A 23639-nucleotide genomic window follows, 5' to 3' on the forward strand; every position below is an offset into this window, starting at 1 on the left:
CTGCCACAGTGGGTATGGGAAACAGGAGCCTGATCTAACAGTGGGAGGGACAGCAGGGTGCCCTGGGGTGCTGACTTCTAGTCCAGGCAGCTTCCATTCCATTCTCCCATCCCCCTGGCCTGTGTGGGCCTGGTGGCCTGTTCTTCCCTCTGGGGGAACCAGTCTTAGCCCTGTGTGCTCATTCTCCCTGAACTCATGGTCCTGCTCCCTAGTGGCCAGAGTGAGGTTCACAGAATGGAGATGAGCTAACTCCAGGTGCTTTCCAAGGAGGCCCTGGAAGGATGTGGCCTCTTTACCACTCTGGACAGTACTGTAGCAATGGCTGGGCCCTTCCCCATCCCTTTATCCTGATGTTTAAACCTTCACCTCCCACTGAGCTCCAGAGAAGACACAAACCAGCAGAAGACACAATGTTCCCGTCATCCAGAAGTGGGTTTTATTCTCAGCTGAGAGACAGCAAGACTGGTAGCATCAGACCACACGGCTGCCTGGACAGCACCCCCATGCTTCCAGGGAAGGGGCGGGAGGGCTGGCAGTCCAGGGGCCAGACATGACAGGAAGGTTCACTGGAGGTGGCACACTTTGAAGCCAGGATGTCAGGGGACAGCGTTCCCTGATAGTTGGGCCATGAGACTCCACAAGGACAGCATGGTGATTGATTGCCAGCACTAGAGGTGAGGCTGTCAGCCATATATATGTATATATATATGAATATTTATAGATATTTATAGACCAGCAGGAGCGATACCACAGAGGGGCACAAGTTTTCACCAGCATCACACCTGGATGTGTCAGCTCACCACTACAACAGACTAAGTTACAGATGAAGGGGGTGGCTTTGGGGCTGGGTAAGTCACAGAACAGCCGTCCAGGCAGGCTTGGAAAGGGAGGTCTCCGAGGAAGAGGAGGGATCTGGTTAGAGTTCGAAGGGGGGCCTGGGGCTCTCAGGACGGGATGGACTTGCCTGACCCGATCGGCTGGCAGTTGGAGAGAAAGCAAAGAGAGAAAACAGGAGAGAAAGCAAGGAGAGAGCTGGTAAGGCAAGCACAGCTACCCAGCACTGCTGCCAGGCAGCAGAGGGAGGGGATGGGGGAAAGATGAGGGGCCAGACTGGAAAAGGGAGGAAGAGGAAGATGGAGGGAGGCACAGGAGTCATGTGGCCCAGAGCTTCATAGATATCTGGGAAGGGGTCCCCACCACACACACTAGCCTCTCATACATCACTCAGGTAGTGCACCCATGGTTCCACACTCATGCTCAACCCCCTTGGGCTTTCCCTCTTCTCTGGTCACCCTGTCTTCCAACCCACTGGCCCAGGGCCACCTCTACCTTTAGGGAGGCCCACACAGCCACCAGGCCCAATGGAGAAAGAACACTGCTTGAACCAGGAGTGTGAAGCTAATAGAGATGGCTGGAGGCCCCTCTCGGCAGTAAGAAAACCTAGGGGCCCTCTGACAAGACCCTGGGGGAGGAAGGGAGGGCAGGCAGCCGGATGCCAGTGGCCACAGGCTTATAAGTCTAAGAGGGGAGCCTCAGCTGGTCGGGGGACTGCAGGTCGCGTAGGTGAGGCTGGGCCCTTCCTGCTGGGAAAAGCAGAAGAGTGAGAGTCAGTGGCCAGAGAAGAGTGGCGGCTGGGTTCACAGGCCAGCAGACACTGTTGTCCCCTTGCTGAAAAGTATGGATCAGCCTGAAGAGTAACAGGCCAAGGTGGGTAAGCTCGAGGCCTGGCTATGGTGCTTCAACTGGGGCCAAAGACACCACCTTCAGTCACACATGCTGTCACATATGCTCACGTGTGACACTGATGAGGTAGGGAAGGGGGGCTGTGTGTTCCTGCCTCACCTGTGAGCTGTGGCATGAGCTGACAGTGTGAACAGGACTATCCTCCCAGGCTTTCAGAAATCCTCAACCAGAGCCTCTGCCCCCAGTCACTGCTTGATGGCCAGGCTGACTGAAGGGGCAAGACCCTGACTGTGTCCCCTGCTGTACCAGAGCACCCAGGTCTGGAGCTGTGTCCCTGCCCCAGCAGCATGGCTCTGACTGGGCAACCAGTGCAACATGCCTGGGATGAAGGTCAAAGGCCTCTGGCTGCTTCTGAGTCCTGCCCCATCCATAAACCACAAGTTCCCTGCCCTCTCTGACAGCCCAGAGAGCACCTATGCCTGGCAGCTGGGGTGTGGAGCCTGTCCCAAGAGCCCCTAGGCTCAGCCATGGAGGCCTTGGGTAGTGGCACTGAGTCCCAAGGCTCACTGGGAAGGGAGGAGAGAGCCAGTTGGCATGAGGACAGAGAGAAGAGGAAATCTGGAGCTGCAGAAGGGAGGGGCGGGAGCCTGGCTCTGAGGTCCGGCTGTGACCCCCAGTGTGGAGCTGGTGCAGCGGGGCAGACACACCATTCATGCAGCAGGCAGAGAGGCATGTACCTACCATGGCTGACACTCCTCAGGGGTCACTGATAGTGATTCTGAAAGACAGCACGAAATCAACATGGCAGTTCACACGCACGGGTGGGGCAGGCCTGGGGGTGGGGGACACGCACACACACATACGCCTGGGCGTGCACACACATGCTGTGAGGCCACATGGCCCCGCATGCATACACTAACACACATGCCCACAAACAACACACGTACACCTTCCTCCCTTGCACCTCCCAGTGCCCCGCACCCTCACTGGCTGGCACGTGCAGCACGGATCTGGGGCATGCAGCCACTCGGCACACTGAAGCACACATGTGGGCTGAGTCACAACACAGAAGCTCTCCCGCACACAGAGGCATTTGCACCAGCTCCCTGCACACTCGTGGCTGGTGTGCTCAGAGGACCACACGTGCTGCTTCAGAGAGACAGCCCTTGCTTACTAGGGTCCAGTTGTCATTTCTCTGCCCCAGAGCCTTCCATGACTCTCTACTGCCTGCAGCATTGAGCCCCAACAAGTCAAACTCTTCTGCGGAATTTAAAAGCTGCCCCACTCTACCCACGGAACTCTTCCCCATTCCATTTACACTCTGCTCTGGCCAGCGGCTCTCCTCAGTACAGGCCTACACTACTCTTTTGCCCTCACTGCAGCCCACTACCCACATGCCCTCCCAAGTCCTATCCACCTGAGCCTTATCTCAATCACATCCTAGAACTCACTGAAGACAGGGAGCCCTGAAGAAGCTTCTCAAGACTGGTCTCTTCCCTAAGGCAGGGCCATGACTTGCTAAATATTTCCCACATGTACGGCTTGGCGCCCATAGCTCAGTGGTTAGGGCGCCAGCCACTTGCATGGGGGTTGGTGGGTTTGAACCCAGCTCGGGCCTGCCAAACAAAAAAGAAAAAAAAAAAAAATACCTGGACATTGGGGCAGGTGCCTTTAGTCCCAGCTACTTGGGAGGCTGAGGCAAGAGAATTGCTTAAGCCCAAGAGTTTGAGGTTGCTGTGAGCTGTGATACCACAGCACTCTACCGAGGGCAACATAGTAAGACTGTCTAAGGAAAAAAAAAATGTTTTCCACGTGTTAGCAAGACTGAAGTTAGAGCAGGTACCAGATCTTACAGTTCTCATATGTCATACCTCACCATAGACTTGGGCATGTTGAATAATATCCTTAAGAGTCTAAATCACATTAGCAGTTAGCAGAGTGCTTCTCTAGCCACATTTGCAGTTAACACAGCATCCCTATTGCCACTGTCTCCCTTGAATCCCACACCAACCCTGGAGAAAGACAGAATGTTATTTGGCAGAAGGGAAAGTGAAACCCTAGGAAGAAAAATAAATTGCCTAAATGCCCTGGGTGAACCAGCATCTTTAGACTCTCAGTCAACACTCTTGCCCAATACCATGCTGCCTGCCTTTACTCAGCTGCTTTGGTCATCAGATCACCATAGAGCAAGCCTCATGCCTGATTGGTTTTGGTTTATGGAGGCTAGAGTCACAGCCCTACCCTCCAGCCATCTGGAAACATAAACAGATGCTCTTGTTCTGATGTGTTCTTCCTCAGAGATCCATGGCCAGTGGAAACAGGACAGAATGAGTTAGATAACAGAGTAAGCTTCCTTGAGTTAGATAACAGAGTAACCTTCCTTGAAAGAAGGTCATGGATCAAAAGGATAAAGCCAAAGAATGAAATAGAAGCCTTTTCCCTGGGAATCTCTGGGAATGGAGGCAGCCTTCACTTGCTCCTGCCCTGGCTCCAATCCCCATCACAATGGTCCAGCCCAGGTAGGGCCAGGGGCAGGGAGAAGGAAAAAAGTGGCTCTGTGGCTCCCAGACTTTTTCCCCAGCTACTCTCTGTCCTGTCCCAAGCCTGGGTGCCATTCTTACACTTTCACACCCGTGTGCACGCCCACACACACATCACACATCTTATAGGTCACACAGTTATAGCCTGGCCTCTTCCTACAGGCCAGTGTCTGGACACTCTCTAGGACAGCTCAAGAGTCTGGACTGGGAAGTAGGGTTAGTTACATCAGGGTAGCCCTAAGTGTAACTGAATGAAATCCACACATCCAGGGAGGATCTGGCTGCAGGCCCTGAGACCCCAGGTAGGCTCCCCAGGGGTTGGGAAAGGAATTAAAGACAGAATGGAGAATGGAGGAGACCGAGAAGCAGAGAGGAGGAGGAGGAGGAATGCAGTGTGTGGACGCTAAGAGTTTTTAAAAAGCGCCATGCAAGTGCTCGAAAGAAGAGGGCAGGTGGGATGAGCCCCACAGCCCTCCTCCCCAGAAAAGACCATCTCCAGGACTCAGTGCTCCCTGGGGAGCAGGCTCCACCAGCCCTCGGCCACATGACTCTAGCACCCATGGTCAGAGTGCCTGGGATGGAGAGGGCCGGTTCTGGTGGTCAAATCCGGTGCTCTAGAATCCGGCCCCACCCTCTCTCAGCCACGCCCGCCGCCCGGCGGCCTCTCCCGCCGCAATCGGTCCCTACTCACCTGGGGACCCCGGGCGGGGCGCGATTAGGGCGCGAGGGCACCTGGGGGGGAGGACCGAAGGGGTCAGGGGAAGCCCCCGGCCTGGAGGGCACGGGGGGTGCCCCCCCCAGGGCGGACCCAGCAGGCGGAGGCCCAGGAGCAGGGCCCCGCGACCCGGGCCGGGCTGGGGGCACGGCGGGGGCTCGGCGCTGCGGCGTGGGGCTGGACGTGGGCGACCTGCGGCGACAAGGAACCGGGCACAAGCAAAGGAGAAAGATGAGCAGCTCCGCCCCAGCCTGAGGCCCCGTCCCCAGCCCGGTGCCGGGCACGCCCATGCAGGCAAGCCCCTCCCCGCTGCGCCCCTAGGTGGTTGTCGCCGGTATTAAGCCCCGCCCCCAGCGGCGCCAACCTTACAGCTTCACCCGGCCCCGCAGCCAGCGCTCCACGGCAAGCCCCGCCCCGCAAAAGCCCCACCCCTTCCTCTCTAAACCCCGCCCCTCGCTCCAGGTGGGAGCCGCCCGGGTGACACGGGCGCGCCACTGCCCGGTCCCGGTACTCCTCCCGCGGGCCCCGGGCTGGGGGGCTTTGGGGCCGTGGGGGCCGGCCCTGGTACCTGCGTCCGGCCGGTACGCTCTGCACCTGCAGCCAGGAGTCGTCCACAGGCGGGGGCATGGGCGTGCTGACGGTGGTCGTGTTGATGTCGCCGATGATGCCAAGCGCCTCCTTCAGAGCGTGGTACATGCGCAGCATCTCGTCGCGCCGCTGTGCCTGCTCAGCTGACTCTTCCATCAGTGTGTTCTGGTCCCCGCACGAGTACAGGTTGGCCAGCAGCTCGGAGAAGATGAAATCCTTGGTCTGAGGGCGGTGAAGAAGGGAGGGGGCGGGGACTTGAGGCCTTGCTACACTCTCCGCCCCGCTTGGCCCTGCTGGGACCATGCGCTGGACTGGGAGCATGAGATCTGGAGTTTCAGACATGGCTCCGTCACCACCTAAACTTAGAGATTCCCCCCGCACACTGCCCTTTTCTCAGATGGGGACACTGAGGTCTAGAGAGGAAAAGTCACCTAAGATGACCCTGGAGGAGACTCAGGAACTGTCATGCCACCAGGACACCTGTCTAATCAGCATTTTGAGCGCCTCCAGGTGGTTGTCGCCGGTATTAAGCCCCGCCCCCAGCCCCGCCCTCATCTGTAAATTGGGGTAATTATACCCTTTCCAAGGCCTTGCATGCACCCCTGAACCAAAATAAGATGACAGTTTGAAATGGTCTGAGCCCTTGAGAAATGAAAGTAACAGCTGTGAACGTGTGTCTGGACCAGGTGATATATGAGTATGTGTGCAGGGATGGGCAAGTATTCTTCCCCAGGTGTTACTTGGCCCTGCCCAGGCTCTGGGACGTTCATGGAGAGATGCTGAGACTTTTAGAAAGCCTAGATCTGAGTATCATTTATTTTTATTTAAATATATGTTGAGCACCCACTAGGTGTCAGGCACTGTGTTTCTACACACTTTTTATGCACATAATCCTCAACTCTAGTATTATCCATATATTATACATATATGGAAACAGGCTCATATAAACAAATGTGGAGAGAGGGTACTTCATTCGCTCAAAGTCACACAGAGAATTTGTGGCAAAGCCAGGTTCAAACCCAGTTCTACTTCCCTGGAACCATGCTTTTTCACTAAACCACAGGTTGTGCTGGTGCTGTAAAGGTATTCCAAAGCATGGTTTGGAGTTCTCAAAAGATATAGATCCCTGGCCCCTCTTGGAAAACAGTTTGAATGTCTGGAAATATTTGGGTATATGAATCTACTTTTCAACTGTAGGTGAAATCTAAATTCAAATGAAGAAATTCTAATGAAAATGTAATGTCTGAATTGCATTTGGAAAATGTAGGATAAAAAAGTATGTATAATATCTTGTTGATTTTGTTAAATGTTGAAAAGATAATATTTCAGATATATTGGGTTAAATAATTTTTAGATTGGTTACATATTGAAAAGATAGTATTTGGGATATATTAGATTTAAAATATAATTATTAAAATTGTTTTAGTTTCTTCTTTTAACATGACTACTGGAAAATATAAAATTATAGACTAAGCCTACACTGCATTTCTATTAGACAGCTCTGAGGCTGGGACTATGCCTCCCTCTCTGGACCTAATCCCATGGGGCTGGCCAGCATCTCCCCCAGGCCAACCTGGCTGCCTGCCTTCCTGATCCCACAGGAGCACCCCGCCCCCATGTGGTGGTTCACATACATTGTTGATCATGAGATGCATGATGGTCTTGGGCATGAGATCCCGCACCGTCTTGTTGACAATGGCCATGTATGAGTCTACCAGGTTTCGGATGGTTTCCACCTGCCGCTCCAACTGCGGGTCCATGGAGTGCATAAAGTTGTCTGAGCCATTCTCCTCAGTCTCGCTGGCCTGCCATCAGGAACAGAAGGGCATCAGGGTGGCCAAGCCATGCACCAGTCTCCAGGCACCCTCAGGATCTCAAGGATACCTGGAACACTGCTAAGGCACAGAGAGAAGCAACTGGCTGGCACACACAGACACCCAGCTTCCCACAAGCTCCGGACTAGGTTCTCAGTTCTCTGCTCATCCCCGAGCCTCTCAGGACCCCAGGCTCCTCTCATTTAGCCTTGTCTTAGCTCTGACTTCATTGCCAGAATTTGTCTGAGTTTCCCAATCCAGAAATTTGAAAAGGACATCTCTAAGGTCCCTTGCTTGAAGACCTGGCCAGAGCTGGTGTTAGGCTAGAGATGCCTAGCAGGAGGCAAGAGAGGGGCACACTCACTTTCTCCTTGTCCTGGGAGGCCCACACCAGAGCCACAGAGGCCACCATACCAGTGTTGCCACCACCGCCGCCACCAGGGAGCACAGCCGAAGCAGACACACAGAGAGGAAAAAGGGAGGGATTGAGTGAACCTGAGACGCTGCACCCTAACTCTAAGGCAACTCTGACATCACCAAGTGAATGAAAAGAGAAGGTGTCACAAGAAACATCATTATAGGAAGGGGATGGAGGAAATGTCATCTGTGGCAGAGAAGAGGACACTTAAAACTGCTTGGGGAAAGATGGGAGGACTGCAAGGGCTTAACTGATCCCACTCCAGGGCAGGTAGCAGGTAGGATTCTTGCTATTTTTGAGGCAAATAAGGACTCAGAAATACGGTGTGACTTGGCATCACCAAGGATAATGCCCTGGGGCTCCCTCCCATTCTTTCTGCCCTGCCACTCACCCCAACACGCTCTGGGTACACGCCAGCCCTCAGGAAGGAGGCTTTCCAGCTGTCCACCTCCTCCTGTGTCTCACAGGCCAGCTCCAGCTGCCGATAATCCTTGTAGACATTCCTGCAAGATGGAGGAGGCAATGAGGGGAGATGGGGCAAAGCCTCACCCTCTTTGGGGACCAAAGCCATGCATGGACTTTACTTTGGTATCATCATGCCTGGGATCCAGTCTTGGCTTTTTCATTTCCCAGCTGTGTGACCCTGGGCAAGACCCTTCCTCTCTCTCAGCCTTAGTTTCCTTATATGGAAAATGGGTTAATAATAATTCTTGCCTCTTGGGGGCATTGTGAGGATTCAGTGAAAGAAAGGGACTGAACCCTCATTAAAAGAGACCTCTATAGGGCGGCGCCTGTGGCTCAGTGAGTAGGGCGCCGGCCCCATATGCGGAGGGTGGCGGGTTCAAACCCAGCCCCGGCCAAACTGCAACAACAACAAAAAAAATAGCCAGGCGTTGTGGCGGGCGCCTGTAGTCCCAGCTGCTCGGGAAGCTGAGGCAAGAGAATTGCATAAGCCCAAGAGTTAGAGGTTGCTGTGAGCCGTGTGATGCCACGGCACTCTACCCCAGGGCGGTACAGTGAGACTCTGTCTCTACAAAAAAAAAAAAAGAGAGAGACCTCTATAAGACAGTATAACTCTGCGCTCTGGTCCAGACTCCTATCAGCCTCCTCCCTTACTCTCTGAGGTCTCTCCCGATGGCAGCTATATTGGACCCTCAAGTAGGAGACAGCACACTAGAGTCAGCTTTGAGAGGTGACTGGTTTCACAGGACACTGAGCAACAGAAGGGGACCAAGTCTCTCTGCTTTGTCCCCAGTGCCTGGCAGGGCAGATTGTGACTGTGGGAGGGAAGGAAGGCAGGCAGGCAGGTGGGCAGGGAAGGAGTTCAGAGGGAGGGGAGATCTTGACATGATGTCCAGCATAGAGTAGAACTCAGTAAATATCTGTCAAATGGTGGCTTGCTGTAGGCTTGGGACAGATCCCTGTCTTCCCTGGAGCTGTGTACCCAGTTTCTACTCAGTGGGGCCTAGGGTTTCAGCAGGCACCTCTGCTCCGTGTTAAAGAGGGCAAAGATGTGCTTGCTCGACATGAAGCCCTTCTCCACGTCCCGCAGCTTGAGGTTGTCTACAGACAGCATGTATTTCTTCTCTTTCTCCTGTGGGTGGATGTAGGAAAGATGAGTGAGATTGACTCTGTTCTCTGCCTCACCTTACTCCCTCAGAGCGCTCCATGCTGATGTGAGCATGGGGCTGGAGAAACCCAGAGTGGCCCAGGGCTCCTGGGCATCAGCCCCCTGCCACTACATGGGTGCTCCCTCATAAAAACCTGACCATAGAGACCTAGGTGTTCAGGGTACCACTGGCCCCCAGTGGCATTCAAGCCCGTCCCGCCACATGGCACCGATGCATGTGCTAGAGCCCAAGGAGCTGGTGAAGGGTGGTGAGGCTTAGTGTGGCTCCCATAATCCCTCTCAGAACAATTCCTGGATACAAGCCAGGCTGGCCTCAGGCAGGGACTGCGCACTTGGGCCCCTCTAGCCCCCAGCCTGGCTGCCTCTGACTTCATTTCCTGACTGCAGAGACCAGAAAGGGGGGGCCATCAGCCTCGGCGGCTTCAAAAGGCCACCCATGTGTTAGCAATCAGGCACACAGCACAAGTCTGGAGATGGTGTGTCTGTGTGTACAACTTGTATGGTTGTGTGTTTCTGACAACACATGCTCACCTGCCCTGAGGACATATCCTATCACCATTGTGTTTGTGTGTTCATGTGTCTGTGATGTGTGTGCACCCGTGTGTCTGGGGAGAAGCGTGAGCTGACTGTGTCAGAACATGTCCGCATATCAATGGGGATGTGTGCACACTTTGTAGATGTGTGGCAACTATGATGCCTACAAGGTCACATCCTCACCTGCATGTTTGTGCAATGGGCTATACAGTCCATGTCTGGTTTACCTAGAGCTGTCTGTGAGGAGTTATGTGTACCTGTGCACAGGCGTGGGGGGTGCTAGGCACATGTGCAAATGTGAGTATGCTCCGTGTGGGCTGACATGTGTCTGCAGGCTGCTCTGTCTCAGGGAGGGCTTCAGGAATGGGGGAGGAGGTATCCTAGGATGGGGATACCTCCAGGAGTGGGAGGGGTTTCTGCCAGCTGGCACACTTGCCCACCCAACATCATAGGATCTATGCCGGAGCCAGGGTCTGTATGGCTCTCAGGGACTCAGAGGGCTGGGGCATGAGTCCCGCTGGGGATCTCAGGTGGGGGGCTGGATTTCAGGGGGCCTTGCTCCCTGGTCCTCACGTCATCCTGCCCACTCCTCTCCATTCCCCCCACTCGCCTGGCCCATGCAGCCACATAAAGCCCCCTTTATGCCAGGCGGGTGGCCCGGAGCCCCAGAGGGCGGCTGGGGGAGGAGAGAAGGAAGTTGCACATTCGGCCAGGGAACATCTGGAACCGTTCAAGGGAGGCCCTGCCGCCACCGCCACCGCCCTGTGCTTCGGGGTTGGACACTAGGTAGGAGCGGCCTCCTCCCCCCTTCCTGCTGGCCAGCCCCCTCCCCAGGCCCCTCCTTCCCGGCCCCAGCTCCCACTCACCCCTGCCACGTCAAAGGAGGCAGAAGGGGAGTTAGGAGCACAGAGGGGACCACGGGCTGGCTGGGCTGGGGCTGGGGGACGCCGGGGCTGTGGGGTCCTTGGATCTCCAGGGGATGGGGCTGACTCTCCCACCGGATGGACAGACACTGCAGCATGGATGGACCAGAGGACACCTCCACTCCGTCTACCCAGTGTTTAGACTATCTGTTCAGGACTCCCAGATTGTACAGTAGTCTGCACATTGGTTAGGCTGGGCTGGGCTAGACCCTCAGCGTCGCCGCTGGAGAACCGGAGAACCCGATCGACCCTGCCCACCATCCCGGAACAGGAGCCTGGAGCTGGGGCAGGAAGCTTGGGTGGCACAGTGCAGGCTGGGGGGAAGCACAGAGGGATGGGGTACCACCCTGCTGTGCAAGTGGTGATGAGGGGAGGGTGTCAGAGAAAGTCAGAGAAGGTGGGGGGCCACCTGGGACTGGGGAAGTGGGCAGCTGCCTGTGTTCCCAGAGTGCCTCCATCACCCCCAAAACCCAAGGGCTGGTGGCTGGGTGGAGGAGGGAGAGAGCACTCTCCCCAAGCCTGGACCATCTCCATGTACCCAGCAGTCCTAGTGCAAAAATCCACTCACGCTCAACATACACACACCTCGACACACACCCCAGATGCCAGACACACACACGAGCACCCCTAAACCTTAAATCTCTCACATCCATGCCCCAAACACACACGCACATCACAAGCGCATGCACACAGAGGCACACACAGCCCTGCAGTGGAACACTCCTCCCCCACCCTTACATCCCAAATCCACACGCATATTCTACACTATCTCACATGCACATCCTTCCCCTTCCCCTTCCCCCGCCCCCACCCCTACTTATACCCGAGCACACCTCGAACACACACATTCCGTCCCCAAATGCAAATGCAGACCCCACATTCTTCTACAAAATCCCACATATAAGATCTACAAGCCACACACACTTACAGCGTACACACCCCACCTCAGAGCACCCACTGCCCACACCCCACATATATTATTCAGAGCTGGTTTTCACGCACAGCTAAACTCACATGTACACAAAAATCACAAAAAAGACCCACACGCCTAGATTCAGACAGGGGACCCCTCTGAGTTACACTCTCCTCTTCCCCCAGGGTAGCCAGTCTTGAGTCCTCAGCTCCAAGTCACCCCTCCCAACCCTGTGTAAGGAGTCTCAACATAGAGGTGTCAGACTCATGGGGGCATCCGGGGAGCCTGCCAGGGTGACAGAGCAGGAAGCAAAGCCCCCTGCACCCCATGCTACCTCACACTCCATCCCTTCTAGGGGCCCCCATGCTCAGGGAGAGGCCAGCATTGGGGTAATGAGGTCCAGATGGCTTGGCGCCCCCGCCAATGACGACAGAGGGCCCTGCCCAAGGTGGGGAGGTGGGGCCCCTGCCCAGGGCAGACTTGAAGGAGACAGGGACCTAGGAAAGGGTTTTGAGACCAAAATCACAGGCCCCCATCCAGAGCCCAACTCCCCTGTGGAGAGTGCCCTAGCCTCCAACAGACCTCTCAGGAAGAAGTGGGTCCTTTCCCCCACTCCTTGGCCAGCTGGTGTTCATTACCACAAGCCCACCCCCAGCCCTCCCCATTCTCTCTGGTCACCTCTGGAATCCAGATGTGGAAGCCAAATAGACTCATTCTTAAAGGAGACCAGCAAAAGGGGAGGGAGGTGGCAGGAGGCTTGTGTGTGTCCTAGTGGGCAGGCAGGGGTTTCAAACAGTGGTTCTGCAGAGCCCCATCACTGCTTGTCACCAGGCCTAATGCCACTCTGGGTATTTCCCTTGGACTGCAGGGGTCTAGAGGACTGGGGCGCAGGGGTTAACCGGGTGTCTGGCAGCTGGACTTGTGTGTGTCATGGGCCTGTGGGGGCCACGGAGGAGGCGGCACGCCCTGAAGCAGGAAAACAGGAAGGCCGCTGGGCCGCAGGGTCAGGGAGGGGCACCCAGGGCCCCTGCCCACCCTCTCTAGAGCGTTCAACCTCAAGCTCCCCAGTTGTGCCAAGCCACCTCCTCCTTCCAACCTGGGTAAAAGGGCACCTCCCTGCCCCCACCTGAGGCCCCAGGATTGCTTGCCTCTGAGTTTTGCATCTCACCTCCACCCATGGGGCTTTGATGGGACTTTTTTTAAAGCCCCCTTTGCATGGTCTGGTCCATTCTAAACCCATGATAACTCTGATCACCAGTCCCATGGCAACCAGTGGCCTCTGCTCACCTCATCATCCTTGTACCAGGACAGATTCTCAGCAGTCAGCACAAACCAGTACTCCTTGGAGCCCCCCTTCATGATGCCAATATTGTTGATGGTCAGCCAACCCTTCCGGATGACCTAGAGGGGGAGGGACAGGGGGTCAGTGGGCAGGGGCCAAGTTTCCGGTGGTGGGGGGGGAAGGGATTGAATAGGCAAAGAGAGGCATTCAAAAGCCCACTGCTCCTCCAACACTTGGACGCCTGGCAGGTCAGGCATGGTGGGGGCCAGACCTGCCCTGATGTGACCCACAAGAGGACAGAGGGAGGCAGAGTTCAGCTCAGGGTAAAGAGCTTTCTGACAGAGCTGTCCAAGTAAGAGACTGATGGCCTTGGTAAGGGATTGCCAAAAGTATGCAAGAAAAGCTTATGTGGCTGATTGCAGGAAACAACTCTAAATGTCTTTTAAGCTTAAAATCTTATCTAAGACTTATTTCCAACCTCAGGAACTTTTCTTATGCTGCTGTTGCCTCTCCTTAGAAAGGCTTCTCCTTCCTTTATGCCTTGCAAATGCCTACTCGTCCTTTGAGTATCAGCTCAGAATTCCCACTCTTAGGCAGGCTCTCCCTGGCCTCCAATATAAACCAAGATCTCCATAATAATCTTTAACGCCCTGCTAAGTTGTCTTCTGTCACAATGATTATGATTTTAAATTAATTTCTCTCTGTGTATATGGGATGGGGGAGAGAGTCTCTGTTGATGCAGCCTCCTTTGCTAAATACCCTTTTGGTCACCAGTATGTTCCTTGCAGAGTGTCCAGAAGACAGTAAGTGATAAATTAATAATTGTGGCCTGGATAAATGAACACTGCACTAATATGGTTCTAAGTGTCTTTGGCCTCAGGCCCCCAGGCAGGAGACAGAGCTGAGCTATGAATGCCCAGGCCCCTTCCTCCTGGAGAAAGCTGACTAACAAGCAAAAGTCCCTTTCCATGGCAGGAAGCAGCTGTCCCAGGACTGTCCTGAGCCATGGCCACACAACACGGCCTATGGCTTCTGCTCCAAAAGCATGGTCACCAGCTGAGCCCTGGTGGTGATTCTGACTGAGAGGATAGTGGAGCTGTTTCTGCTCTTTTCCTCACCTCCCTGGCTTCTCCGAGCATCCAGAAAAGACCCAAGGAGGCCTGGGACTGGCAGCAAAGCCCTCTGGCACCAGGCTGGCTTCTAGATCCTGCCTTACCCCACTCTGGCTTCCCCAAGAACTTTGCTGAGAAACCAAGCTGCAGCTAAGCTGAGGGGAGACCATGGCTGCCTTCACCAGGTAACAGGACTGTCCCTCTCCTACCCCATCCTGTCATGTGAGGATCCCTCAGTGTCTTGTCACCATCTTTGGAATTGAATCCACTCTGGGTCCCGGAATCTGACCAGCAGATCTTGCCACCTAATCCCTGCCCTGACTAGCAGCCTTGTCCTCCCCTTGGTCACCCCCAGCCCCTCTGGAACCCTGCACCAGGGACCTCTTGCTCCCCAACCCCCACCCTGCCTGGGACTCTCAGGGGCCTTAGCTGACAAAGGTCAGCAGACCAAGGCCTGAGTCCTGTCCAGGGCCAGCAGAGCATAGACACCAGTGAGTGTTGGCTGAGCTACCCTATGGTATTACATTCCTTCCTTCCTCCATTCTGCTGAGCACCTCCTGTGCACCAGGCACTGGGCTTGAGCCTGATGATCTAATGTTAAACACAGCAGACTCAGGCTTCCCCATAGGGGCCTAGAGGGAAACAGACATTAAACCAACACCAAGGCACACCAAGAGGATCTTAAGTATGCCACAAAAAAATTTTAAAGATCCTTAATTAAATTATTATTTTTTGAGACAGTCTCACTTTGTTGCTTCTGGTAGAGTGCCGTAACATCATAGCTCACAGCAACCTGAGATTCCTGGGCTCAAGTGATTCTCTAGCTTCAGCCTCCCAAGTAGCTGGGATTATAGGTGCCCGCCACAATGCCTGGCTATTTTTAGAGACGGGGTCTCCTTCTGGCTCAGGCTGGTCTCAAACTCATGAGCTCAGGCAATTCACCCGCCTCAGCCTCCCAGAGTGCTAAGATTACAGGTGTGAGCCACCACTCCTGGCCTACTTTTTTTTTTTTGAACAACATAATTTAAGTGTGCTACAAAAGTTGAACTATAGGTTCAAGTGTGCTATGAGACACAAAAGGTTGAAAATCACTGACCTAGAGTCTTACAAAGAAACTAAGGCCTCTGCAACCTAGGGAAAGAGAAGCTGAGGCCCTTTGGGCTCATGTGTACAACTGGGGTGAGGGAGGGCTTCTGACCAAGTGCGCTTCCACAGATATCTGAAGGACAGATAGCAGGCAGCCAGGTGAGGAGTGATTTGTCTCTTAACCTTTCATTCATCTTTTTACTCAGCTCTCTGGTGGTGATGGGTGTCAGCTTCTTCAAAACACGTCTCTCTCACATGCGTGCATCCAATGGATGTTTAAGAAGCACCTACTTGGTGCTGGGCCTGTGCCAGGCCTTTCCACCCACACAGCCCCACCTTGTCTGCTCTGTCTGAAGTCGGTGGCTGGCTCACCCGCACTGATGGACAAGTGGGTGGGTCCAAGCCTGCCTCTGGCCCGAAGGCAGGTGTGTTCCAGCAGCTTGAGCCAAATGGCTCCCTCTTGCCCCCGGCAGATCCCCACTACCAAAGGCCCCTTCCTCCCCCTCACTACACAAGGCAAGATCCCCAGGCCTGGTACTCACCAGAATCTCATCCTGCAAAGAGGTAACCATAGCAACCACGAGAAGCATCGGGGAGAGAGGAGAGAGGGTTACTGAGGCAGAGTGGGAGGCTTGTGGCTGGCAGCTGACAGGCTCCCTGGCTCCCGTGGGACCCTTCCCCTCAGGGGAGGGTGCTCTCAGAGTTTGACGTCCTTCTGACACCCTCCATCCCTCGGGCTGGGGTACTAGGGCCCACTCACCTGGTTCCCTGAAGCCTTCTTCTTGTTCATCTGGTTGCTCCTCTGCTGAGCACTAATGGCAGAGAGGGGAGGAGTCTCAGAATCTCAGAACTTTTCTTCAGAGGCCCAGCTCCACTGACCATTGCCATTGTTAAGTGGGCATAGGACCCAGAGGGTTAACCTAGGAGGCCTGGGATACACACACACATACACACCCCACACACAGAGGAGGTGTCATCTTCCTTCTCTGCCCAGGGAACACTCACTTGGCAAAGCCTATGAAGTCCTCATGGTTAGTGTTCATATAAGCCAGCTCAATATCGATAAGAAGCATGACCTGTAAGATTACAGAGGTCAGTGGGCATAGCACAAAGGACCAGGCATGGTGGCTCACACCTGCAATCCTGGCACTCTGGGAGGCCGAGGTGGGTGGATTGCTTGAGCTCAAGAGTTCGAGACCAGCCTGAGCAAGAGTGGAAACCCTGTCTCTAAAAATAGCCGGGCATCGTGGCAGGTGCCCGTAGTCCCAACTACTTGGGAGGCTGAGGCAAGAGAATCACTTGAGCCCAAGAGTTTGAGGTTGCCCTGAGCTATGATGCTATGGCACTCAATCCCAGGGTGACTGAGTGAGACTCTGCCTCCCACCCCCCAAAAAAGATAGCACAAAGTTTACATATGCAAGACAAGCTGGGAGAAAAATACTTGCACCACAAACAGAAGGTGAGTATCTGTACTAAGTAGAGTCCCTACAACCAGTAAGTGAAAGATGAGAGACACACAAATCAAAATAGTCAAAGAAGATGAATGGGTGGCACCTGTGGCTCAGTGGGTAGGGTGCCGGCCCCCTATACTGAGGGTGGAGGGTTCAAACCCGGGCCTGGCTGAACTGCAACAAAAAAATAGCTGGGCGTTGTGGAGGGCACCTGTAATCCCAGCTACTCGAGAGGCTGAGGCAAGAGAATTGCCTAAGCCCAGGAGTTGGAAGTTGCTGTGAGCAGTGTGACGCCATAGTACTCCACCCATAGCGATAGAGTAAGACTCTGTCTCTACCAAAAGAAAAAACAAAGAATTTGAATGGGGTAATCCATGGAAGAAATGCACGCACCAATATGGATATGTAAAAAATGCTCACCCTTGTTAATAAAACAATGTAAGTTAAAACAGTGAGACCCTTTTGGATCTATAAATTTAATAATAAACACTGATAATGACAAGTTTGACACAACTACATGGAGAGAGGCTCTCCTATCTAGGCAGTGGAAGTGTAAATTAGTATCACCTTCTTGGAGGGCAACTTGGCAATATTTAACACCACCAAAATGCACATAATCACTTCTAGAATTGTATCTCACAGATAAACTCATCAAGTAAGCAAAGATATATGTACCTGAGGGTTAATGTAGTATGGTTTGTAAAAGAGAAAAATTGGGAACAAGCGGGTGGCACCTGTGGCTCAGTGAGGAGGGCACCAGCCCCATATACTGAGGGTGGCGGGTTCAAACCCAGCCGCTGCCAAACTACAACAAAAAAATAGCCAGGCTTTGTGGCAGGCGCCTGTAGTCCCAGCTATTTGGGAGGCTGAGGCAAGAGAATCGCCTAAACCCAGGAGTTAGAGGTTGCTGTGAGCTGTGTGACGCCACGGCACTCTACCGAGGGCGGTAAAGTGAGACTGTCTCCACAAAAAAAAAAGAAAAAAATTGGGAACAAGCCATTAGCCATCAGAGGGTGAAATAGGTTATTATATCCTATAAACAAGAAAATACTCTGTAGCTCCTTAAAAGAGTAAAGACAATTTCTATTTCTGCCTTGGGAAGACCCCTCCTTGCAAATTATTAAGTGTGAAGGGATTCATAATTGAGCCATTAGGAGAATGACTTTCCAGATGGGACAAAGATCGCTAGGTCCATACCTAACCTCGCTGCTCCTTGTGAGCCTGGAGCCTGTCCCCAGAGAGCCTCAAATTCCACAGACAAAGCATTTCTGCTTCACAGTGACTGGTGAAGACATATAAGGAGATGTGTCTGACAGGTAATAGGTACTCAACAGATGTTCCCTGCCACTGTTATCTTTAGAGAAAAAAGGCACGACACTGCAAGATTATGGTTCTTTAAGATAAAGGTGGAATCTGTGAGTGTGTGTGTATATGTGCATGCCTAGGAAAATACCTTGAAGATGACACACCAAACTGTTATTTTAATATTTAAAATAGCGCTTATTGAATTTTTTTTTTTTTTTTTTTGAGACAGAACCTCAAGCTGTCACCCTGGGTAGAGTGCTGTCGCATCAGAGCTCACAGCAACCTCCAACTCCTGGACTCAAGCGATTCTCCTATCTACGTCTTCCAATGAGTGCCTGTCACAATGCCTGGCTACTTTTGGGTTGCAGCCGTCATTATTGTTTGGCAGGCCCAGGCTGGATTCGAACCCGCCAGCTTGGTGTATGTGGCTGGCGCCTCAGCTGCTTGAGCCACAGGCGCCGAGCCAAAAATAGTGCTTATTGAGACTCTGTCTCAAAAACATAGTGCTTGGGCGGCTCCTGTGGCTCAAAGGGATAGGGCACCAGTTCTATATGCTGGAGGTGGTGGGTTCAAACCCAGCCTTGGCCAAAAACCACAAAACAAAAACAAAAAAACATAGTGCTTATTTATTTTCAGGGGTGATGAAGAGTGAATGGAGGAGGGGCACTTCCCTCCTTGCAATATAATCACTTCTATATTGATGAATGTTTGCAATTAAAAAGCAATCAGTAAGTATTTAAAAATATGACATTTCCCAAAATGTAAATGAATAGCGACAGCATCATTGGGGAGAAGGAATATGTCAGAACGGGGCCTGGAAAATGGGAGCCACAGGTGGGTACAGACAGAGGTGATGGCAGAGGAAAGAGGACTTTGGCTTTGAGCTTCATGAGTGTCACAGTGCATCTCTGCTGCTGCTTCTTTTTTTTTATTAAAGCATAGCTGTGTACATTAATGCAATCATGGGGTACCATGTGCTAGTTTTATATACAATTTAAAATATTTTCATCAAACTGGTTCACATAGCCTTCACGGCATTTTCCTAGTTACTGTGTTAAGACATTTATAACATCTCTGCTTCTTGAGGCTCAGAGGCAGCGTGCAGTGACTGTGACTGAATGAATGACATAAGGGGATGTGGCTAGGAAGGTGACCTACAGAAATAGCAAATCAACAGAGGCCAAAGAGAGATGACCAGAAGGATAGACTGTCCGAAAGTTAAGAAAGCCAGAGAAGCAGACGATGGGAATGCAACATGGAGCAGCCATTGTGGAAAATAGTATGGCAGTTCCTCAAAAAATTAAGCATAGAATCACCACATGGCCCAGCACTGCCACTTCTAGGTATACACCCCCCAAAATTGAAAGCAGGGACATGAACAGATATTTGTACACCTATCTTCATAACAGCATTGTTTACAATAGCCCCCAAATGGAAATAACCCAAATGCACAAGCAAAATGTGGTTTATACCTATAATGGAGTATTATTCAAGTCTTAAAAAAGAAAGAGATTCTGACACATGCTACAACACAGATGAACCTTGAAGACATTATGCTAAGTGACAAATGATTCCATTTACATGAGATACCTAGAAAAAGTCCAATTCACAGAGACAGAAAGTAGAGCGGTGGGTGTCAGGGGATGGGGAAGCAGGGAACAGGGAATTATTGTCTTGTGGGGAAAGAGTTTCAGTTTGGCAAAAAGAGTTCTGTGGATGGATGGTGGTGATGGTGATGGTGATGATGGTTGTGCAGCAGTGTGAACGTACCCAATGCCATTGTTTGCTTAAACATGGCTGAAATGGTGCATTTTATGTCATGTGTATTTTACCAGGATAAAAAAGAGAGAGAAGCAGAGTCAGTATGAGAGAGAGGAAGACTGAGACTGACCAGATGAAATAGGAGGGGGAAGGTGGCGGGGCCGCGGCTCACCTGCTCCTTGGTGCGCCCCTCGCGCTCCCGGATGTGGGTAGTCACAATGCGCTCCATCTCCTCCCGCAGCCGCGGGTACTGCTGGAGCTGGGGAAGGGCGGAGGGCAGAGAGCCAGGTACGCGGGGGCATGGGCAGCAGCACCCAAGCCCACCAGAGCCCAGGGAGCCGGGGCGGGGGGTGGGAGGTGGGAGGCGCACACAGAATACCCACGGTGCGGGGAAGAGCCTGGGGTCACAGGAAGCTGATGGCACCAAGCCTCGGTCTCCCCTTTCCCCCAAGTGTGGGTTCCAAATGGCATTCCAGACCCTCCTCGCTGGCCTACCTGAGCAATGTCAGGGGAAAGGGGAGCTCCTGGTGGGAGAAACACCGCGGGGCCAGCCTGCCTTGTGGCGCCAGCCCACCCTGCTGCGCCATCTCCACAGCAGCCATCTTGGGAGCGGACCTGTTTGGCCAGGCCTTGTCGTTTCCAAGGCTTTCACTGACCCTCAGGGCTACCCACTGCCTTTCTAAAAAGCTTGGAGGGACAGCCAGATGGGAATCAGGCTGGGAACAGCATCCAGATTCCTATCCAGGAGGAATGGGGGTGGAGGGAAGGCAGGGCCCAAGGTGCCAGTTGGCCTCATGAGTTAGGCTGGGGACAGACAGTGCTCCTTGTCAGAGCTAGGATCGGGGTGGGGTATCAGAGGAAAACCAGCAGTCGCACCAAAGAACAGGCAGGAGCCACAGGCACAATCATGCGAGGGATGGGGGGGCATGCGGAGGGGGGCCCAGCAGCATGAGCAGCACCCCGCGGGGCCTGGCTGGGCCTGGCCCTCTTGGTAGAATCCACCCAGCTCTGCCTCCCTTTCCATGCCCCTGTCTGGCACCATCATCACCAGCCACATCTGTCTGGCTCTGAGCTGTTTGGCCAAGCTGCCGCTACCCCATTCCTTCATGGGTACCCATTGCTTCAAACCCTTCCCCCTCTGCCTGTGAATCGTGTCATCAGCCTGCCCCAAGATCCTGCCTAAAAGCCAAGTTAGCAGCTTTTCTGGCCCCCCAACCCCCAAACCATCTGAGATGTAACTGCCCCAAAGGCAGGGACCAGGGCAGGGCCAGGCACACTGCCAATATTCGAAGAGGGCATGTTGAAGGAATGAGGGAATGAATGAAGGATGGATGTCTTTGCTCTCCTTGCCAGGGTGAATGAGCACAGGGTCCTTGTCCCCCTGGCTCATGAACAGCTCTTCCTTGGGGAGGGAGACTCACTGAGCTTCTGACATTGCAGCCCACTTGCAGGGACCTGCTTGTTGGCCAGCCCTCCCTATTGGGTACCCAGAGGGGGCAAAGCTAGGAGTGCTCTTTGTCCCTTTTCCTGTGGCTGATCAGGTCCCTCAGGTGGGTCCCCCAGTGTGGGAAGAGAGCTAGAGATTGTTGTGCCTGAGTCACAAGGAGTGGTTCTGGGGGCAAGATGAAAGCCAAGGAGATTGAAGGGGGTGGCTTCAGGAGAGGCAAGAGGTTGGGGGAGAAAGCAGCACCCTGGATGCCAGCCTAGGAGAGGCAGACACAAGAAATGCCCACATCCCACCCATCCTGTGGCTGTACCAAGGGTGTGGCTGATGTGGCCAAGCTCAGGGGAACTGGGAGGGGCAGTCTGAGACCTGGGGCTTAACAACACCAGCTAGAAAGTGCCAGTGGGCCCCTCTGCCCGGGAGGCTGCAGAACGGACTCCCACTCCTTGCAGTCTCTGAATCTAGGCAGAGATTTGGACAGAGTCACGACCACAGCCACCTCAGGGGTGGTCCCAAGTGCTCCTTCCCAGGGTAAGGTTGGGAGGTTTGGAGGTGGACAGGGATGGAAAAGGAGGGAGCAATTTGCCAGAGAGTATGACCAATTCTCCTACTAACTGCCTGCATGTTATATTTCTCAAGTTTTCCACGTGTCACACACAGCAGGGCGGCCTCAGCCCCATTTGAGTTCTGTTCCCTTTAAGCATCTTTTTCCATTCTGGCTGCTTGTGAACATTTCCAAGACTTTTAGCCAGTTTTTAAAATGGAACTTTCCTCTCTCAGTCCATGGCTGAGGGGGCGGTCAGCCTGGAGCTCATTGGTTAGGCACTAGGGACATAGCCCCTACAGCCACGTGGCCCTGGGTTCAAAGCCAGTCCTGTCTGCCACCTCTCCTCAGAAAGGCAACTAGAATTCTCTGAGCCTCAGTTTTTCTATGTGTAAAATTGGGTAGTAATGGTGCCATCACTCTTAAGGTTGTTGAGAGGATTGAGTAGCAAACACATTGTGTGCCCTACGTTAAACTCCAGATTTCATTGAGAGAGATAAAGTCTAATCCCAGGAGTAATTAGAGTTGAACACTTATCAAACCTCTGGCAAAAGTGGCTTGCTAAACTTAGAAAACCTGGGAGAAAAAATAGACAAAGATGAGTGAGTTTTGCCACATAAAGAAAAAACAGGCCAGGCGTGGTGGCTCATGCCTGTTATCCTAGCACTCTGAGAGGCTGAGGCGGTTGGATTGCCTGAGCTAAGGAGTTCAAGACAAGCCTGAGCAAAATCGACACTTCATCTCTACTAAAAATAGAAAAAAGCTAGCTGGAGGTTGTGGTGGGCACCTGTTGTCCCACCTACTGGGAGGCTGAGGCAGGAGGATCTCTTGAATTCAGGAGTTTGAGGTTGCTGTGAGCTAGGCTGACATCACGGCACTCTAGCCTGGGCAACAGAGTGGGAGTTTGTCTCAAAAAAAAAAAATAGGCTCGGCGCCTGTGGCTCAAGCAGCTAAGGCACCAGCGACGTACACCAGTCTAAGCTACTTGGGAGGCTGAGGCAAGGAGTTAGAGGATGCTGTGAGCTGTGATGCCATGGCACTCTACCCAGAGCTTGAGGCTCTGTCTCAAAAATAATAATAATAATAATAATTACAATATTTTAAACAAATCAAAAGCCAAAGGTATTATTTTCCTCCTTTTGGACCAAAGCTTTCCTTTTATTTATTTATTTTTGGGAAGCGGGTATCTTAATATGTTGCTCAGGCTGGTCTGGAACTCTTGGTCTCAAGCAATCCCACTCTCTCCAAAGTGCTGAGATTACAGATGTGAGGCACTGTGCCAGGCCCAAAGCTTTCCTTGTTAACAGTTTTGTTGATCGGGCAGTGCCTGTTGACTCAGTAAGTAGGGCACCAGCCCCATATACCGAGGGTAGCAGGTTCAAATCCAGCCCTGTCCAAACTGCAACCAAAAAATAGCCAGGCGTTATAGTGGGCGCCTGTAGTCCCAGCTACTCGGGAGGCTGAGGCAAGAGAATCGCCCAAGCCCACAAGCTGGAGGTTGCTGTGATGCCACAACCCTCTACTGATCAACAAAAAAGTTTTTGTTGATCATTTTTTCTGCTTACAAAAATCATACAGACTCACTATAGATGATTTGAACATGACTAAAATTTGTGAAGTAGAAACAAAGATTCCTATGTGCCCTGCCATCTTTTAAAATAATGGTTAGGGCAGAGTCTGTAGCTCAGTGGGTAGGGCGCTGACCCCATATACCGAGGGTGGCAGGTTCAAACCCAGACCCGGCCAAACTGCAACAAAAAATAGCCAGACGTTGTGGTGGGCACCTGTAGTCCCAGCTACTCAGGGGGGAGGCTGAGGCAAAAGAATCGCCTAAGCCCAGGAGCTGGAGGTTGCTGTGAGCTGTGTGATGCCACGGCACCCTACCTAGGGCAATAA

The 23639-nt window shown here is 53.0% G+C and overlaps 1 protein-coding gene and 1 long non-coding RNA gene across 22 annotated transcripts in view; one reads left to right on the forward strand and one right to left on the reverse strand.

Annotated features, from left to right (window-relative positions):
* Window positions 1-419: 419 nt before the first annotated feature.
* DNM1 (dynamin 1) overlaps window positions 420-23639 on the reverse strand; it is a 48616-nt gene continuing 25396 nt past the window's right edge. For 2 of the 20 annotated variants that reach the window (XM_053560961.1, XM_053560971.1), the window contains exons 11-23: window positions 19928-20014; window positions 16244-16314; window positions 15999-16050; window positions 15781-15792; window positions 13046-13159; window positions 9243-9352; window positions 8150-8261; window positions 7705-7716; window positions 7161-7331; window positions 5507-5748; window positions 4915-5130; window positions 2425-2461; window positions 843-977 (exon numbers count right to left, since the gene is read on the reverse strand). In XM_053560961.1, coding sequence (XP_053416936.1) covers window positions 2440-2461; window positions 4915-5130; window positions 5507-5748; window positions 7161-7331; window positions 7705-7716; window positions 8150-8261; window positions 9243-9352; window positions 13046-13159; window positions 15781-15792; window positions 15999-16050; window positions 16244-16314; window positions 19928-20014 — 1221 coding nt within the window. In that variant the 3' untranslated portion in view covers window positions 843-977; window positions 2425-2439. Of the gene's footprint in view, window positions 1584-2424; window positions 2462-3043; window positions 3046-4914; window positions 5131-5506; window positions 5749-7160; window positions 7332-7704; window positions 7717-8149; window positions 8262-9242; window positions 9353-13045; window positions 13160-15780; window positions 15793-15998; window positions 16051-16243; window positions 16315-19927; window positions 20015-23639 lie in introns of all 20 variants that reach the window. The other 18 variants (XM_053560870.1, XM_053560879.1, XM_053560909.1 and 15 more) reach the window with 15 other exon arrangements.
* Window positions 5573-7154, forward strand: LOC128565278 (uncharacterized). 2 transcript variants are annotated; one of them, XR_008374237.1, is made up of 3 exons: window positions 5573-5712; window positions 5924-6036; window positions 6724-7154. It is a non-coding gene; the product is annotated as an uncharacterized LOC128565278 (long non-coding RNA). The 2 variants fall into 2 exon arrangements; XR_008374236.1 differs by lacking the exon at window positions 6724-7154 and having other exon boundaries at window positions 5924-6160.

Source organism: Nycticebus coucang, chromosome 2 (genome assembly GCF_027406575.1).
Source record: "Nycticebus coucang isolate mNycCou1 chromosome 2, mNycCou1.pri, whole genome shotgun sequence".
Taxonomy (NCBI): Eukaryota; Metazoa; Chordata; class Mammalia; order Primates; family Lorisidae; genus Nycticebus; species Nycticebus coucang.